The sequence below is a fragment of the Amblyomma maculatum genome, chromosome 1 (assembly GCF_055883805.1).
Source record: "Amblyomma maculatum isolate TAMU_Amacu chromosome 1, ASM5588380v1, whole genome shotgun sequence".
NCBI classification, from domain to species: Eukaryota; Metazoa; Arthropoda; class Arachnida; order Ixodida; family Ixodidae; genus Amblyomma; species Amblyomma maculatum.
This window is the reverse complement of record NC_139344.1, coordinates 227,932,732-227,951,771: the sequence shown is the minus strand read 5'-3', so window position 1 is coordinate 227,951,771 and position 19,040 is coordinate 227,932,732. Positions and strand designations below refer to the sequence as shown.

At 49.1% G+C, this 19,040-nt stretch overlaps 1 protein-coding gene across 1 annotated transcript in view; it reads left to right on the top strand.

The window, feature by feature from the left end:
* The window catches only part of LOC146205838 (synaptogenesis protein syg-2-like), a 439,404-nt gene that overhangs the window by 411,935 nt on the left and 8,429 nt on the right, over positions 1 to 19,040 (top strand). Inside the window, exons 8-10 of the mRNA XM_084586959.1 lie at positions 8,924 to 9,250; positions 11,190 to 11,321; positions 13,740 to 13,761. Of these exons, the coding sequence (XP_084443085.1) occupies positions 8,924 to 9,250; positions 11,190 to 11,321; positions 13,740 to 13,761 (481 nt within the window). The remainder of the gene's footprint in view (positions 1 to 8,923; positions 9,251 to 11,189; positions 11,322 to 13,739; positions 13,762 to 19,040) is intronic.

Genomic DNA, 19,040 nt, shown 5'->3' with positions numbered 1-19,040 from the left:
GAGAACGGCGGCCAAGCGCCCGTAAAGCTTCTTGTCTATCGCGTGTCCAACGGACGCACCTACGCGAATACGGCCCGAGGCAGCGCAATGCGACCGCCGCGCCCCTACCGTGGGACGTACAAACCTTTTCCGCTAAGTATGGCGAGATTCTCTCTACGCTCGCTAAATATATGTCCGGGCTTACCCTTCACGTCTGAGTCGGTGTAGCGCGAAGGGCCCCTTCTCTTGAAAAACAGCTAAAAGAAAGGCTGCTCCTCTGCCTGCATCCCTCGTTTTTTCAAAACAGTTCTAGCGTTAAAGCGTCTGTCACTGCTTCTACTTTACACCCGGCACTTCTACTATTAGCTTCAAACTTCTTTGGCGCAGTGTTTTATCTATGAAAGCATTTAAATCACCATGCCCCGGAAATATTATTTTCTAGGAGTATATAGCTGTTTCGTTACAGACTAGAATAATTATACAAGAACGTATACGGCGGCTATTTCTATTTGAATGCAAATTTGGCGATGCGATTTTGGAATTACGTTAGCTCACTTAGTCTTCCGTCGTTGCAGTAACCTGACAAGTGCAATTTATAAGCTCGCTGCGCGTTTTCCCTGTTGCCTGTACCTGCTACGCGTAGAATTCAGTGCACTATGATTATCTGCTTAGCGTTTGCTGCTGCATATGTTGCTTACGATTCATTCGCTTTCGTTGTGACGCTTTCTGGTGGCGTTCGCGATGAATTCCTTCGCGCCATCTAAACTCCATTGTGAGCGAGGAGAAAGCTTTCCGTCCGCATTTCAATGTGAAAAAGGCATCGTCGCGGCTCCAGTAGTTTTTCCGAGGTCATCGCCTAACACTTCGACGCCGACATCTGTAAATGGCTGTCGAGTGCAATGCATTCGGCACTGCCCCTTTTTTTTTTCTCCCCAAAAACAGCGTTCTTTGCCATAGGTCACCGTTTGACACTCCGACGACCATTGTCGTCGAATAAAAAAAACGCCAAGAGGGGCAAGGCCGTGTTGAACGGCGGCAGCTGTCCGGTCCGCAAGCGCGGAGGCATTTTATTGACACCACGGCGGGCCCCCAGTGTGACAACAGCCGAAGCCCGATCGCGCATTCGCAAGCGGCGCACCAGTGGCGCGAACAAGCGGGGCCCAAGTGGAAAGCGTCCGCAAAGTCCTCTCGGATGTGCTGCTCCAAATCGCTGCCGCCACGCTGTCCTCCTTCAACTCGAGGGCGTCGCGCACTCGACAGCCGCTGTCAGCGGGAGATGATAAAGCCTGGCTCAAGGGCTCCTGAAAAATGCTCCATCGTTCCCAGGAAAAGTATTATGAATTACAAACGCCGTCTGCGAGGTGTCGCCAGTTTTGTTTGTTTTCCATCTCTCTGACTCGAAGGGTTTTCTCTGCTGCGCTTCTGCTGGCCGTGCGTGCGTGAGTGAGTGCGCGAGCTGTGGCGGGAGAGTGCGCCGTTCTCGCGGGGATTTATCAGGGCGCGATGAGCGATGACTGCGCGCAGATTGTCGCGCTCGGACGCCGGCGGCCGCGGCGGCCGAGGTGAGCGCGCGCGCTTTTGCGGGTGGACTCCGCTCGTCGCGGCAACCGGACAATGCGCGCGCTGCTCTCCCCGAGCGCCGCAGCGCGGATTGAGGGGCCTCCGGCGCTTCCGTGTCACGAGCACTGGGTGCAGTTATTCGCAGGAGATTAACTCGCCTGCAGAAGAGTGCGAATGCGATGAGGGTGTGTATGTGTGTTGGGGGGGGGATGTAGTTTGGGGCTGATGCAAATGTGCCGCCAGGAAGGACCGGCAGTTACAGTGAAAGAAATGCAAACACACGGTAATTAGCCGGTATTCGCTTAAATGACAACAGGTAAATTATCAGTGCCATAAACGATGGTTTAAAAACGAAAGGGCCCGAAGTACGCTGCAGCAACGGGTTGTCGTTTTTGTCAAAGTTTTGGAAATGACTGGCATGGAATTTCGGTACGTGCCGCCTCGTTCTTCTAATTTAGCAGAATCAACCTCCGCATATTTAACGATAAAGGGTAGTACACCTTTTCAGGCAGCTCGGCTTTTTTGAGTTCAATGTGATTCAGAAGCTATTGCTTCCCGATTAGCGGCAATTTCTGGGCCTAATACGCCGCCTTTCGGACACAATAAGCGTTACAATTACGTGCCACATGCGAGGCGTGCCTGGGATTGTTCACAAGTTGCTCCCCCCCCCCCCCCCCCCCAAAAAAAAAAAAAAGAAGAAAAAAACGAGAAGCCTCAGAACTGCAGAAAATTTTTCAACAAAATGAGGCGTATTATGTTTAACATACTGCCGGGGATTGCGAAGTCAGCGCCTTTTCGATTTCAATGCAGCCGGAAGAGGCAGATTCAGTAAATCGGGCCCTATCGTATTATACTTTCGAACTTTGGTCTCATCTGAAACCTTCATGTTTGCTTCACTACTGTGTGAGGGAGAGCACCCCGTAACAGTGGCGGCATGTACTATGCGACATTGTTGAGCAAGTTTTGATGTTCGTTTCTTTTTTTACGTGAAGAGGGGCTTTACGAAGCGACATTGTCTCCCATTTCCGCAACTCCCTCGCTATGACGTAAGCGAGCGCTTCTAGTTCGGGCGGATTTCTTGTTCTACAAAACGTAACAGCTATTTCAAAGAATGATTTCGATTCAAATCCTCTGTTCTGGTTCACCGCTGTGGTACTGGTACGTCCCTAGGCTTTCTTGGCATCTTGCTCCTTCGCGGATTCAAAGAGCAATCCCTATCACCGATTGGGACAGACCATTGTCGCCCTGTCGAGGCTAGCGCATGGATAGAAGCTTCCGTGTAGGTCTCTTTGCGAAGTGAACGACGTGGATCACACTCAAATGGAGGAATTCGTATTAACTTCGTGCTCCTTGGAGCACTGTGCGTTTCTTGAAACTCTATCGAATACCCAAAATCAAAGTCACAGCCTTCGCTTGCGCGAGTCACTTGAACAGTCGAAATGGCAGTTTGTTTTAAGTCACCCTAACTCATCCTTTCTGGACACTGTGAGGGGCTGGGACGACAACTGGAGCGCTATACATATAAGAAGCGGTCGAAAAATTTCGAGCTTGCTTTTGAAATTTTCTCCGCCGAGGTTGCGCTTTAGACTGGAAGTGAATTAGCCTGAGCTACACGACGTGGAATGCAGTGCATGGGATTGGAACTAGCAGCTTTCAAGTGCTGCGACGCGCAACTTCACTTGAAAGCGTGCAAGCGTGTAGTATTATTTTTTTTTTTTTTCCAGCAGCGCCTCTGCCAAGGAAAAGGGAATGTTTTTCAGCTGATTTCACTGCATTTTTTTCCTTACCTTTCTGTCTCTTTCATTCATTCTTTCTTTCCTTCAAGGGGGGGGGGGGGGGGGGAGGAGGGCGGTCGAGCCTCCGGAGAGCATGGTGCCGTTACGATCCGAGCAATCCGGCGCTTGCCCTCGGCTCCTGGCGAACAACAAGGCGCGTCGGGGGCGCTCGAGGGCGACCCCATCAACCGCAGCCGTCCGGGGCCCTCGGGGTGTGTGGGAGCTTTGCAATGCACCGGGCGCACAAAGCGCGCTGCGGCGTCAGCGCTATGAGGCCGTCGCGGAGAAGATTGTCAACCTGCGAAGGGCCGTATATTTGAGCGTCGCCGCCACACGCGAGGGCCACTCGCTGACGTCGGCGAACCCATAAAGAACTGGGCCGCGAAACCGGACCTGGGCGGGGTTGCAGCCGCAGCCCTTGTTAAGGGCGTCCCACGCTGCTCAGCGGAAGCGGAAACTTTAAACGCCACCCCCTCCGAGCTGCTGCTCTGTTTGCTTGCGCCTCCCCCCGCTGCTTGTCCCTGGCGGGAGGTGGCGCTGGGAGCGGCGTCGCACGAGGCCAAATAAATTATAACCTGCATCAAAACGACATCAACAGCTGGTGAAGGTATTGTTTTACTGATCACGTCTGCCGTCAACGTGCGTCGAGCTCGTTGCTGTCAACTGATTCTGAGCACGACCGATCGAGGCGGCTCGCCTGCCGTTTCGAGCTGCCCCTGGCTTTTATTTTGCTTTGTCGATCTTCTGGCGTTTTCTTTCTTGGGGCGGCGAACATTTATTACTGTATTTTGTGACCCATTACTACGATGCCGAGCGCGTTTGTATCCTAGCTTGTTCACTTGCGAGATTTCTTTTTCTATTTTTTTAAAGTATCTCGTACTGCCGAGCCTAGCTGTGTACTTAAAAACGAATAATTTTCAATCGCTGTATGCTGCTAGTTATCAATGAGTGTGGAGCATTCATATTTGCTTTCCATACCGACACGCCGCCCGTGTTACAGGTCTCGTCTGGACAGGATAGGACAATAAGTAGATGCGACCATTAGTAAGCACCTATATGCAGCGACACCGAGCGCTTGGTTTGGGTAAGGATTTTTTTATTGGGAAACGTCCTTTGTGCGCCGCTGAATGCTTTGAGAGAACGCGGTAAATCCTATTCTGGCGTTCTTTATAAAGGTCGGTGCTAGGCCGAAATTAACGTCAAATAAACCCTTAGATTTTTTCAGCAGAGGGCATTGCTACTTTCCTTTCGTGGTGGGGGTTGCCTAGAGAAGAACATTCACTGCGTAATCGTTTAGATAGAAGAAATTTTACGGCATGCGTGTAGAATAATTAAACCGCAACCACATGCCATTATACCTCAAGTTCTAGCTAAATGTGACGAAATAATTAAAGAAGGCGGAGTGTGCGAGTCCAGTCAAGATAGTCAGGTGGCCATAGTCTGCAGCTGTAATGACGAGAAAAACCCGGTGGCGCGCTGTGCGTCTCTCACCCGTCGCTCACCCGACCGCGCTAGGCCACTCTCCTTTTCTCAAAGGCTTGCCTACATTTAGCTGGGACACCTTGGTATGCATACAAAATCGTGGCAAAAATTTTTGGCCTCTTCTGTGAAACAATTTTCGAACATAATTCTTTCATACATTTTTTAACATCACTTTAACAATAAATATATCTCCAGATCCTCCATCGCCAGGCTTTTAGCATTTTGGTAGTAATTTTCAAAAAAAGTGCGCCATCGGTTTTCTGTGGTAGTCCTAATTAGCCATTGTGAGCACAGGACAAACTCCAGAAGCGAAATTTCGCTAAGCATCGAAAGCTTGGGCCATTTACATCACTGTGCTAAAAGAATGTATCTTGAACTACTTCACGGTTGCCTCACAATTACTTTCTATAACGCAACCCGTTCGTTTTCCATGGCAGGTATGACTGCTCGGTGCGAACGCTGGGAAATCTTTGAAACAAATATTTTTCCTCGCATCGAAATCTGAGATCATTTCCATCAAAGTGTGGATGACGGTATCTTACCGTATCCCACAGCAGAATACGACTTAGAGAAGTTACATTTCCTTCAGCTTTCCTCGGTTAGTACTCGTCAGCAAGCAGGACGAAGCACAAGTGCGGCGCCAACTCGAGAAAACACGTACTACAGTGATACGTGTAGGGCCGAGTGGCGGAGAACGAAAGAGACCTTTGAATGGAATGTGCTGATGAACTGTTTGGCCGCTCGAGTTTCGGCCGAGTCGCAAACCAGCGAACGCTTTTCGTGTGAGGCCTGAATCTTCAAGGCCGTGAGCAGCATCCCATGCCCAGGATAGCATGCGTGCCTCAAGGAACAGCATGCCTAGACGCAAACTGGATCATGGGATAAAGCGAGCCAACGGAACTCGTGTCACGTTTCGTAATACAGAAAAAAAAAATGTCCTTGACCTTTCCGCGCTAATTACTGCATTTTTGGGAGCGCTCGAGCACCATGGTGCAGCTTATAAATCGTTTCATGGACCATTGCTAGGGCCGTTTGATGGACATCATAGACGTAAAAATATGACTGTTTCCAAATGAATCATACATGATTCATTTAAAAGCAGGCGTGTCATACATGGCTCCTTTAGAAACTACAAGCGCTTCCTCATACGAATATTTCAAATAAAGGCCTACCCCGAATATTTTATTTTTTAACCCTTGCCTCAAGTTAGCTTTGGAAGCCAGCGTGGGCAGTTGAACCCATGCATAGCACCTCGGACGTATCTACGTATACCACCGATGCACTGCATTCAGGCCCGGAGCTATCCGCATTGATTTCGGGGCCTAGGAAGCAAGCGCTTTGTCTGCACTCGTTCAACTCTGGAACTCTGCAAGGAGCTGTATGGAGCAGGTGAAACCAAAAAGCAGGGACTGAAAAAAAAAAAAAAAGAAATTAAAAAATTTGGCGACCGCTGGCTGCCCCCCCCCCCCCCCCCCCCCCCTTTCCGTTCCAGTCGGCAACGGCTGTGGGTTTGCAGCCGCTGGAATTAGGCGAGGTCCGCCTGCAGACGGTGGGGACTTTTATCCGCCATTAATTATGCATATTCTCCCATGCGAGCGTGTTGGGCGTGCTCTGCGCTGGCACTGCGCCGGCCACTTATTTTCCGGCTGCAGTGGTCGCCGCCGCCAGCGCACCTTATCGCCATCGGCACCGTCACTGGCACCGAATAAAGTTGCTTTTGTGCCCCCCGCCGGGTTTCTTTCGTGGCGCGCTAGTGTGTGTGTGTGTGTGTACATTTCCGACACTGCAATATCGAACCGATAAGGAACACTTTTAATTCTGCCATTCTCTTCTGTTTTCTCTTATTTTTTTCCTCTCCCATGCCGCCCGCCGCTTCGCTCATCTGCCGGCGGGAGGCCATTGTGCGCGCAGCCAAGGAGAATGCAGACATCGGTTTCCGACTCGGCCTTTATCTGCTCCTTCTGCGTGTGTTCACTCCGTCCTGTCGCTTAACAAACCGTGCGGAGACGGGAAAACTGTACACGCTACGCTCATTTCCGAAGGACATTTTTTTTTTTTTTTTTCTGTGTATCTGTTCTTGTGTTCGTGTCCCTGATGCGGGGGTGGGAATTAAAAAGGATGGCTGTGACGACGGTGATACACTTTCGCCGGAAAGTGGGGTCATTTGTGGTGTCGTAATCTTGCCATAGCCTCCTCGTCCTCGCAGCCTTTTCTTTCCGTCCATTTTAGCGCGCATTTGTCGCTTGCTGCTGTGCGCCGGAGCCCCACGTGGTATTTTTGTTTCTATATTTAATAACCTCAAGCCTATCTTCTCGTCCCTCGATCTCTCTTCCTTTCTTTTTTTATTTGAAAAATCTGCCGCTTTTATTTGTTGTTTCTCTTTAACGTTTCCCACTTATCTTTTTTATGGTTCAGCCTTTTCGACGCACCGAGATTCGGCAGGAGCTTTCCGCACTTCCTGGGACCAATGTGGGAACGAAAAACAAAGTTATTTTGCTGATCTGGCTCTCCCATTTCACGCCGTCAAATTTTTAGGCTGTGTTCGTGGGATCCACCAGGAAACAAGTTTGTTTCCCCTCTCGTAGTGTGCAAGATTCACGGACCCATGCACGTATACTTTTTTTTTTTTTTCTCCGTTCCCGTGGGAAAGACGTCGAGAGAAAAAGAGGCGAGGCAGACCGAATCTCGCAAGCGGATCCAGGCCACTACTTCGCACACATATCGGAGCTCGCGCCCCCATGCGGGAATCTCCAGCAGGCGAAAACAAAACACGGCGGAATCTTGATGGGATTCTTGCAGGGACCGAGATGCGATACCACAGAAACATAACCTCGGCAGTTACAGCAACACTTTCGGCACCTCAGGGCTTGAGATGAAGAGGAAAGGTAAAATCGTGAATGTCAGGGAGGCTAGTAGAGAAGTACAGCTGGGGTGGGAGAGTTGCTGCACTTGCGAGTTTTGATATTTAATTAGGTTATTTATTCGCTCTTAGGGGTCCGGAAGGAAATTGTATGAGTGATGAGCAGATAAGCAAGGCATTGAAGTGACTGCAGGTGCTCTTGGAGCGCGATCTTGAAAACTCCACAAAAATTACCTTAGAGAGAAAAGGTAACAAAAAAAAAAAAAAAGCCAAGGGCAGCACCACCACGCACCTATGCTGTCGCCTGAATGAGTTGGTAGCACAATATCATAATATATGGCACGTGGTTGACAGCGTACTCGCTTGAAGGATCAAGATGCTAGGCGTGAGACCAACTTCCTTTGCATATCCAGACGCTACTGATCATAGCTGGCGCGTCATCTGGAGCCGCGTGTAAGGGAATGGAAACCGTCTTGCATTCTGTCCAATATTTGCCGCAAGAAAAAAGTAATAGGATGCACATTACGCCAATTACGCTTTCGTTTTCGCAGTATAATTTTAATTCCGATAAGTATTTGAACACATCACTTTGTATTGCATATTTTTGAAGCAAAAAAAAAAAATATTATAAAAAAGGAATTTCTGTTTAAGCGTATGCATTTTGGCTGTATACATTCTTCGCGCAAACCGTGCCGAAATGTTACGTATTGCCAACAGGAAAATGTCAGAGGCTAGGCATTAATCTTTCAACGTATAGGAAAAGGGTAACCATTATTTACATTCAACATTGATCCATTTATAAAAAAATTGTATAATGAGCACTTCTATCTCTCCGGAGACTACAGTGCGTCGTGGACTATTGCTGTGAGCAGCCCGGCGCTCAAACTTCGTTTTTTGGCTGCAACTTCGAATGCCGTTTAAGGAGAACAGGCTAAGGTGTATTACCTACCGACAGCATATAAAGGATATGAGACACGTATTGGCATACAAGGTTTCCTGCACAAAGTATCGCTATTTTCTGCATCTGAAAAGCAAAGGAGCAAAAGTTTAACTAGTAAATATGTGGATTGTACGTTTCTGCACTGAAAATCAACGAAGCCAGTTAAGCGGTAACCGCATCTAACCTCAGCTCATCACGCGGCGTGTCGCCGCAAATTATCGCCTCAAGAAGTTAGCGCTTTAGACGCCTAACCAATCTATCTCAGCAATGAGCCTTCGTGCAGGCTTTGAGGCGAGTTTTCGTTTAACTCCCCGATATTGCGCGCAGAACCTCCGGAGCCGCTGCACAACTGCCAGATTTGCAACCTGACCGAAACCTCTCTGGGCGTTGCCTGCTGGACGGGCCACGGGGCGTCGGACGCTGCGCACGGCGCTGCCGGCCTGAACACGACGTACGTGCTCGAGCTGTACAGCAGCCAGCAGGCGTCGCAGGTGCTGAACGTGAGCAGCAGCCAGCCCGTGTTCAGCGTGCGCAACCTGCAGCCGCGCACCGAGTACTTCATCGTCCTCTACGGCGTCAACAGTCTGGGACACAGCAATGCCGTCAAGCTCTACGCCAGCACGCTCACCTCGGCCGAAGCGCTGCTCGACACAGGTGGGCCCGCTTTTTCTTCGCCGCTTCCTGTTTTCTCGGCCGCCGGAGGAGATTGGCGGGTGATTGTGCGACATGTTTCAAAACGACGCTTCACGGAGCCTTCCGAAAATCATTGATTCCGTTCAGACGGCGGCCAATAATCCCAGACAGCATCGAGAGGTTCCCCGAACGTCTCTTGCTGAACAACTCGGGCCCATATAGTGCAGTGTTATGCTGGTACGGCCAATAAGAGCTCCCGAGCAACCGCTTCCATGGACGTCAAACGGAGACTGGGAGAATAGAGAAGGGGGAGAGCACTACTCTCTCTTCTTCCGAGGACAGCGTCCCCGAACAAAGAACTTTGCTTTCCAGGAGATCAGAGTAGAGACGGCGCGCGAGATCCAATTTGGGTTTGTCCTGCGCCGTATTTACCTTGTCTGGGGAAAAGTACTCAGCCTGCCCTTCCCTCGAGCGGATTTATTGGTTCGCCACTACGTTGTCATTGAAGAAACCGTGATTACGATAGACTTTAACCGAATTACGGCCGCCGGCCTCTCAGTGAATACCTTGACAGCTCTTGAGCCTGCCCGGTCGTTTGCCTCCGCCGAGTTGCTTCATCATTGCAGGAAGCTTCGCCGAAGGCGGATCATCAAAATCTCCTAGTTGTAGACAGAGTAACCTTTCAATATATTTTTGGCCGTATAAATCGACTATCGTTTTGTTTTATGCAACAGTGCTACCTTTAATCCTCGTATATGTACAGGAGGTTGATAAGGGGGCTGTGAATATATGTTTGAATTTTTTTTTAATTTAGCTTAGTTTCAGGTAATTTCTAGCGGCCGCGTAGATACACGAATAATTAATCTTAGAATAGAGGGGGGAATTCTGCCTGGAACTTAAAAACTTCTCATAATGGAAGAGAAAGTACTGAATAAAAGAAAAAGCTTTATAAGAAAGTACTCAGTAAGGAGCTGAGGAGCATGAGGGCAAATGGTAACGCGGCTAAGCTATCTTTAATGAGAGAAACTAATTCTCTTACTTTTCCACCAAGCCCGCTGTGAAACGCACGGTTAAAGAGCCTTTCTGTACTAAACCAGTAGTGTCATTGCAGGCGAAACAAATGAGTACTGAAATTTGTCCTCGCTACGATGGGTTGAAAACCAGAACCAAGCACATAGAGGTTCACACCGCCGGCTGTGGCATGTCTTAGCCTCGAGCGAAAAACTAAGGGGAAATAATAAATATCAAACTCGTAAATCTAAGATTATCAACTAATTTGCCTTCCAAAAGTACCGAAGATAAGCGGTCTACTTTGTCCTAGCTCGGTGTTTCAGAACTAAGCTATTCATGTCCTAACCCTACCTAACCCTTTACGCCATCTGTCATCACTGCGAGCAACAATTCGCCGCTGCTATTGCGGAGATCGACCATTCGACGCGGAAGGCGGCAGCAATAACTGAAAACATTCGGACGGAAAAAATTGCTGAAAAACACTGGCCCTAAACCGCGATGCAGAGCTCGGAGTAGAGCGTGATTTCATCGTAAAATTTGCGCTATCCTTGGGCATAGAGCTTCAGCACGCGCTCTTTTGCGAACAAAATGAGACCCCATCCCAGCTGCTACGTTCTGGAAGCGACGCTTGCGCACGTGTGAGTTAAACCTCCAAGACAGATGGACATGATAAAGTCGCCAGAAAATTGTAATCTACTATTCAGCTTCAGTTTTTTATCATAGTGTACGCTGCGCCAGCGCTCAACACTGGGCTGATGCACAATGTATACGCTCTCTCAAACCAGGAACCGAAAAGTTTTGAGTTTGCTTTTAATCGGCACGCACCTTGGCATCGGACGATGAACGTAGCAAGTTATAACACAATCTCCTTTTTTATTTATTTTTTTCTCACAACACATCCACATGCGCGTTGCGTTAAGATCTGACACCGTGGTTTTGTTCACCGCAGAGCACGCCTGGAACGTCCTGGGTCTTGGCGTTTACTCATCCATTCTCATCGTTGTGCTGGTCATACTGTGCCTGGTGCTCCTGGTTCTCGCCCTCGTCGTGAACCGCTGGCGCAAGAAGCACACGCTCAGAGGTAAGCTCTGGCACGTGACGCATTACCGCGACCTGAATGTTTTCTCCGCACTGACCAGCGCCTCCGCTCATACCGTGCATTATTGCTTCTCCGGTCGGAAGTCACACCTTCAACCATGCATACGTCACTTGTTTAGTTTTTTTTTTTTTTTCTTTTTGCATCTTCATTCCTTCGTGGAGTAGTTCCAGAGCCACTCTAATGTTTAATTCTTCTGTGAAGCGAAATAGCAAGATCTCAGCTTCGCTTGCTGAAGCGGTCGCATAGAAAGTGTGTAGGAGAGAAACCAACGCGTCTCGCCCACACGTGTCCCTTCTTTGAAAGAACCCCGGGAAGGCGGCTCCGCGCCGGCGCCTGTCAGCGAATCATGACATATGACGGAGTCTCACACTGTCAACGTGTCAGCTGTGTGTTGAGAGAGCACCCAGGTCCTAAATCACGCCCAGACGCACTTCCTGACGCCTTTACTTGCTTTCTTTATTTGCCGTCGCTTCGCGATACTTTCAACTTGTTTTCTTGTAGCCCAAAAGGGAAGAAAACCGCCGCTCGCAGTCGCACTTTGTCTCCACCTTTTGCTCTTGACAAATCTCTCCGGCTGAACTCAGCTGTGACGCGTTGTCACCAACGCGGTATTATACCCATGCCGACCGAAACAATGGCAGACATTTTTCGGAAGCATTTTGTTCGACTTCAAAAGGAAAGTGCGCAGCCTCTCCGGTGTGTGTCACCTTAATGTCCGCTCTGCCACTGTGCTTTCTTTTTATACTTTCCGAATTTGCTTTTAGTCCACCGCTTTTATTTCCACTTCGGTTTCAACATCACGCTCGGCCACCACCTTTCGAGGGAATCTGTTTTTGTTTTGTTTGTTTCCGGTTTGACATGCACACACTCCACGACAGGTAATGCGGTTTATCGAGGCCTCAAAACAGCCGCTCTAAAACTGCTGCGGGAGCGGCTGCACTCAGTCAGAGAGAAATAAGCCCATGTAATACGTGACTGGCTTTGTAAAACAGGCGCGGATAGCGTCGCCGCAGCACTATCGCGTGTCATCATCGCCGCAAGCGCACCATCTCGACCCCCGTCGTTCTACCAGCGACTCTTGCGGAATCCTCGCTCCGTCCGCTCGACAGCATGTTTGAGAATGCTTCTGTGGCAATAGGGTTGGAGACGTGTCGCATACCATGTCAGTGAGAACCTAGCGCACTCTTCTGCCTAGGCTCTCTTGAATACCAGGTCGAGATGTTTCAGGGCCCATTTCTACCAATTTTCTCTGAACCATCCCATGCCACACGACTGGCGCTGACTGCAGCCGACACTGTAGCAACGTACCGCTCTTTTTCTTTTCCTTTGTGTCACTTTCCACATCGGCAGGTACCGAAAATGCACTGCGCTGGTCATCTTATATCTTGCGAACAACTTTTTCACAGTTTATTTTTGCGCCGTGTTTTAGTTGCTGCACATTTTCGAGGAGAGTTGCTGCTCTTCTTGCACCTGACAGCTGTTCGTTTTTTGTTTCTTGATGTTCTTCAAGCCTGTTTTTTTTTTATTTTTTTTTTATATCTGCGAATGTTTCCTTTGTAAGTCATTTTGCTCGTAAACGCGCTCTTGTTTATTTGTCTTGAATACTAATTAGGGTCATTTTCAATCACACGCGCACGTCGTCGCGCTGGCTGGTAAAGTTCAGGGGCCGTCTTCGCTTCAGAAGAAGAAACAACGCATGCGTTCCTAACCATCGTAAAATGCATTCTACTCTTCTTTCATTACTTTCCTAGGCTTCTCTACGTGTCGCGTTACGCGACGCTCTTGCTACCTCTCATAGCGCATTATCCTTTGTCGCACACACGGACACACTTTTTGTGCGTGCACCGCATGAGGTTCCTGCGATGCCGCGCTCTCTTCCCTTGTTTTGCGCGCGAACTTTGTTCTTTGTCAATCCCGGCATCATCGCTGAACAGCGGCCCTCGTCATTTTCTTCCCGTCGGTCGCTTCCGCGCGCGTCTTCAAACACGCCGCGCTTAACCCCTATGGCTCACGGCAGTCTCGGAGAGTGTTCTGAAAAGCCACCCCGCATGCGTGTGGATACGGTCTCGATTTGTGCAAAGTTTCCTCTTCCTTCACCCGCGTAGCGGTCGTCTTACCGCCACAAAAGCGTTGAAGTTGATTGATGACTTAATCGAGGCGGAAAGAAGGAACAGCGACGGAGAACGAGGGAAACAAAACAAACAGCGATTCGCTCTCGCTTCGCTAGCTGTTCCGTGCGATTGGCGGAGCGTGCTCTTTTCTTTTCCGCACGCTTTCTTTCGCAGCGCGAATAGTGCATGCCGATCATACACTCAAGAGCACTCCTCTTGATAAACCGAAGCATTTTTCTTTTCAATACCATGTTTCCTTTTCTCTCTTTTCTCTTTCTTCACGCCAAAGAAGCCGGAGATCACAAGAAGACGTGAGTATTCGGTCCCAATACACTTTTGCGACGTTCATGCGTGATTTTTATCTTTTTCTTATGGATAAACATTTTCCGGAAGTTCTTCGGAAGAGTGCGCCTAATTTTGGTACGACGTCGAAGCCATTTCGGCGTCGGCCCTCCTCCACCTTCTGCCTGCGCCCTTTTTCTTTCCGAGCACCTATGCTGAAGTGTACCACTTTCAAAATTCAAAGGTGCACAGTTCCGTACGATCGTCCCCTATGCGCTCTACGATCGCTCCATTGAATCGTTACGTTCTGTGAATGTCTGCTTTACGCTCAAAGCATCTGACTTTCCCTTAGATTTCTTCTCTCCCCTTTAAGGCTAGGAGTGGTCGCTATGTCCCAACTTTGCTGCCGTTTTTCATTGCTCATATGGCTTCGCTGCAAAGCCTAGAGAAATTTGAAGAGGTTCATGACGTCACCCATTCTTTTCCTAAACCTCGAAGGAGATGATCAATGAAACATGCGCAGCACTGGTAGCACGCCCACTATAGCAAGAGTCGCCACAACCTGTGTCCTACGAACGTACCAACATTGCACAACGATACACGCTACAGCTTTTTTCCGAGTGTTCTCGAACTTAAACACGATTTAGTATTCACTGCAACCATTCTGCAGGCAGCATCAGCGTAAGGTTTTCAACAAACGCTCTTCTGTACGGGCCCGCTTCTTTTGTTGCATTTCTACGGTTCCTTAATATTAACATGCAATACAAAGGGGTTACTTTTCGCCAGTAAACAAGTTATGGTTTACAGTCGCACTTTCTTCGCTAGTGACAATCTTAATTATTTTTTTTCAATGATGCGCTACTGCAGTCCTTTCTCACAGCACATACAAAGTAACTAGTTCTCAGTTTTTCTTGTAAGGATATGTAATGTTAAATGAGCTGATATGAAAGAGCACTGAACAAGGGTTGAATTGGTAGCCTGAGTTCGCAAGCCAAGCCTACGTTTCGACAAGAGGTCGGACGAAGACAAGTCCCCTTGTCGAAACGTTGGCTCGACTTGCGAAATGGGGCTCCCAATTCAACCCTTGTTCAGTGCTCTCTTACACTGGGAAGCCACCTTCTTTCTTTCGTTCTACCCTAAGTGAGCAGATATCATGTATATAAAAAAAAACACGAAAGAAAGATCGCCGACGATTACGTTACTTCCCAATGCGAAATTTAAGCGCAGCTCATCAGCTGTTTCCCCTTTTCGATTGATTGAGGTATGCGTTTCGGCTCGGGCGGTGCACATATCGAAATCCGCCTCCGCCGATCCGGTGCTCTGATTGCCGCCGCACAGGGGTGGCATTGGAGGAGGAGCGAAAAGAGCAATTAAGTTATCGGGAGGTCGCGAGAAGCAGAGCGTGGGTCCATAGGAACGTTGTGCGGCGAAGAGATAGCAGTGACTGACTGATGCCGCTGACGCCGCTAGCGAGTCAAGTCAACGTGGCTCTGCGTTTCGGCTTGGGATGCACGCACCGTGACCCGCTGATGCCGAGCCGGTGCTTCGGAACTTAGTCCAGTGGCGGCACAGTGATTCCTTTGAGGTTACTCACACTTGAAGGCCCACAGTTTCTGGCTCCGTATACCCTGGCTTAGCTTGAACAGACTGGAGATGCACTCGTAGGGCAGGTTCTGGTCGTACGCCAGGTCTTGCACGTACGGAAAAAGTTTCTTGGTGGCGTCCCGTCGCCGCCACGTAGGAAGAAGAATGGGGGGGTATAAGCAGCGGCGAACGGTGGCGAGCAGTGCTCCACACATTCATCGAATGCTTATCTCTGGCGACCTTTCCATGCCATGAAGCACGGTTGTCGTCGTTCTGATGCAGCGGCCACAGCATGCTTTGTAGCAAACTTGTCTCCGAATGATTTTGCAAGACAAGCAGCGCGCAAAGTTTTTCCCCAAGTACGACGTCTTGCCTGCACCAGTTACAAGAACTTACTTGTGGGGCATGCCAGACCATGTCGATAAGCTGCCATCTGCTGCCGACACCGAGGGAATCGCGAGCCCATTCTCCATGCCCGAATTGATTGTAGCTGTAGATAAAGCCAACCGAAAGACAGCGCCCGGTCCGGACTGCATTACGTACGAGGCTTGCAAGAACCTCAGTGGTGAGGCACTTCCTCAACTCCTTGACACCATTAACAAGGTATGGCTAGACAGCGATGTACCAGCCAGCTGGAAATCGGCTATTGTGATCCCGATTCCAAAGCAGGGGAAAGCGCCAACAGACCTAAGCAACTTTCAACCTATTTCCTTAACGCCAACAATTTCCAAGCTTGTTTGAGAAAATGCTCGCCACGCGAATCTCGTGGTGGCTTGAACATCACGGTTTCTACCTCCCGGCCCAAGTTCGCTTTCGACCATCTATAGGCACAGAAGACGGATTGGCTGTCTTGGCGTGCTCAGTATTATCGTCCACCAGCAGCCACAATGTAAGCACCGTCCTCGCTATGGATGTAGAAAAGGCTTATGATAATATTAGTCATGCTGCCATTCTGAATTCAGTTGACATGCTCCATTTACCACTTAGAGTACGCAATTTTGTAAAATCTTTCCTTGACGGTAGACAATTTGCAATACGCCTCAGTGGCGAGGCCATAGGATCATTTGTCCCTCTTCGCGGCGTGCCCCAGGGATCTGTGTTGTCACCAACATTATTTAATATTGCGTTTATCTCCCTTGCATGGCGGTTACATGATAGTTCTGATGCTAAATTCTTAACATACGCTGATGACAACACGGTGGGGAGCACACACAACGACCTACTGACTCAATCCTCTGCCCTGCAATCAGCTTTGGATATTACGTGTACATATGCATCTTCCATTGGGCTAGTACTTTCCGCCAGTAAAACAACATTCATATCAGTCGCCAACCGCTGGGGCCGCCGTAAACTATCGGCAACACCTATTCGTCTCCTTCTATCGGGAACCACACTTCAGGAAAATTCAACAGAAAAAATATTGGGCTTAACAATTCATGAGTCAGGAACTGGAACTTCATGGCTATTTGGCGCTAAAAAACAGGCGTTACAGACTCTGGGTCTGATTAGACGCATTGCTTCAAAAACGGGCGGCGCTCGCTCAGATGTTACAAGACAGTTGGTGCGGGCAGTTGTGCAACCGCGCCTTGTTTATCAAGCTCAATTTCAGCATTTGACAAGGGCACAATGGGATCGACTTGAGGCTATAAATCGAGAGAAAATGAGGGTCATCACCTGCCTTCCTTGCATTATACCAATCGTGGCGCTCCAAGAAAATGCGCAACTAAACACAATACATGAACTGGTGCAGCAACGACGTGATGCACGCAGGCTTAAAGCCACACTCTCTCACGCAACGTGCGCTCTGAGGGCTTATGCTTCGACACATTCACTACTACCACCGCCACTGCCAGTGCTTCCTCCATGGCGTTTTGTACAGCTGAGCGATAACAAGCCAACTGATTTACGACGACCGAGAACACAGGAAACGGCAGGAATTATGGAACAAGTCGCCCACTTGCCACATGGTTCCATTATAATTTACGTCGACGCAAGCATCCAAGCCTGCGAAGTGATGACAGCAGTTTACTCTCCTAGCAAGTCTTCAATGAACAAAACATCATTTCAATTACCGGAACCTCCATCTTCGTTTTGTGCGGAACTGTTTGCAGTGCAAGAGGCGCTTCGCTCTGTGACCGCCATTCCCATGCTTCCCACGGCCAGTGTGCTGTCCAGGTGACAAAGCTACTTAGACGCGTTAGTAGCAGCCCGGAAATCTGCCAAAATATACACAGTCTAGCGCTCACATACCAAATCCAATTCGTATTGAATGGACTCCGCGTGACCTTTTAAGTGCTCATAGCCATGCGGATTCTGCGACCCGCCTTTCAAACTCAACCTCGGCATGGCAAAACCTCATAAAATTGGACAATGCTAACCTGCTTTTAACAAGAAAGGAGCACCTCCGGCGCCGTACACGTGCTCTTATACCTGCGTGTACGGTAAGCCTCCCCCGTGGTCTAACCCGTGCAGAGGAGGTGGCGCTTCAAAGAATTAGAGTTGGAGTGGCCCTAACACCAGCAGGGATCTGAAAATGGCCACAATTTCGGTATTTATATCCACACCCTGGGTGCCCCGTATGCAAGTCTAGAAATATAAAAGCTGACATCCATCACCTGCTGTGGGAATGTCCAGCGATGAAGCCAACGCGGATCCAGCACCTGATGGCAGCTGGCCTCTTCCCCCATAATCCGCAGTCATATGCCGATTGTATGCTGGGATCGCATCATCGTTCTCTCCTCGATTTCATTGCATCAGCTAACCTTTTTTAATTTATTTGACCACACGCTTCATCCATCATAACATTTCTTTTATGCACTGAGGCAATAAACGTCACAAAAAAAAAAAAAACGCGGTCGCTGCCATGGAGGAAGAGGGAGGGGGTGAGGGTACACGCAGCAGCGAACGGTGGCGGAAGGAGCGCGCGCTGGCCCGGCTGCGGACCTGATTACGAGGGACAACGGCGACGGCGACGACGACGCGAAACGCAGAAACGGGCGCCAGAAAGCTGCGCTCTAAAATCTGATAACAAGTGCTCGCGTTTTGCCTCCGTTCGGGCAAATTTTGAATATTTTGCACAAAGTGCCGTTCGTTCACTCCAAAGAACGAACTCAACCGCTCTTTATGAGGCGCACTCATCTACTCCTGAGCTTTTTAAAGAGGAGCTTCAGTGAACTTCGATATTACAACTGAGATTAAAACAAAAATATGTAATTTCTTTTTAAAACAAAAAATAGACACACAGGGCAATTATTAGGAGGCGCACTTCAAAGCGGAAGCACATCACCTTCTCTGTGCCCGCCACGAAGCCCTGGTGCGCACCAAAAAGCGATCCCGAACCCTCAACGTGATACTAGGCATAGAATTGGAGGCCTTATCGCCCACTTTTCGCCACACGTAAAAATATGTTACGGCTTTACCAGTCTGCTTTATTAGCACCGCGGTGAACGCTTACTTATCCACTCAACAGCTGGCGGTGTGAGACGCGCAGGGGAGTGGCCACATATGCGCATTAACTATAGGCCTACACATTTTAGCAGAAGTCAGGAAAAGCAAAAAAGACAGGTACAGGGTATGTAATGCGGAGAAGCTGTATTCCACCGAGGTAATCAAGGTGGCTGCACGGGGAGACGAGTATCGCAGAGCGGCGTAAAAGTGCGCTGAACCTTATCTTTTCTTTTTTTGTGTGTGTGGAAAAAAATTCAACCGGACATGCGTATATAGT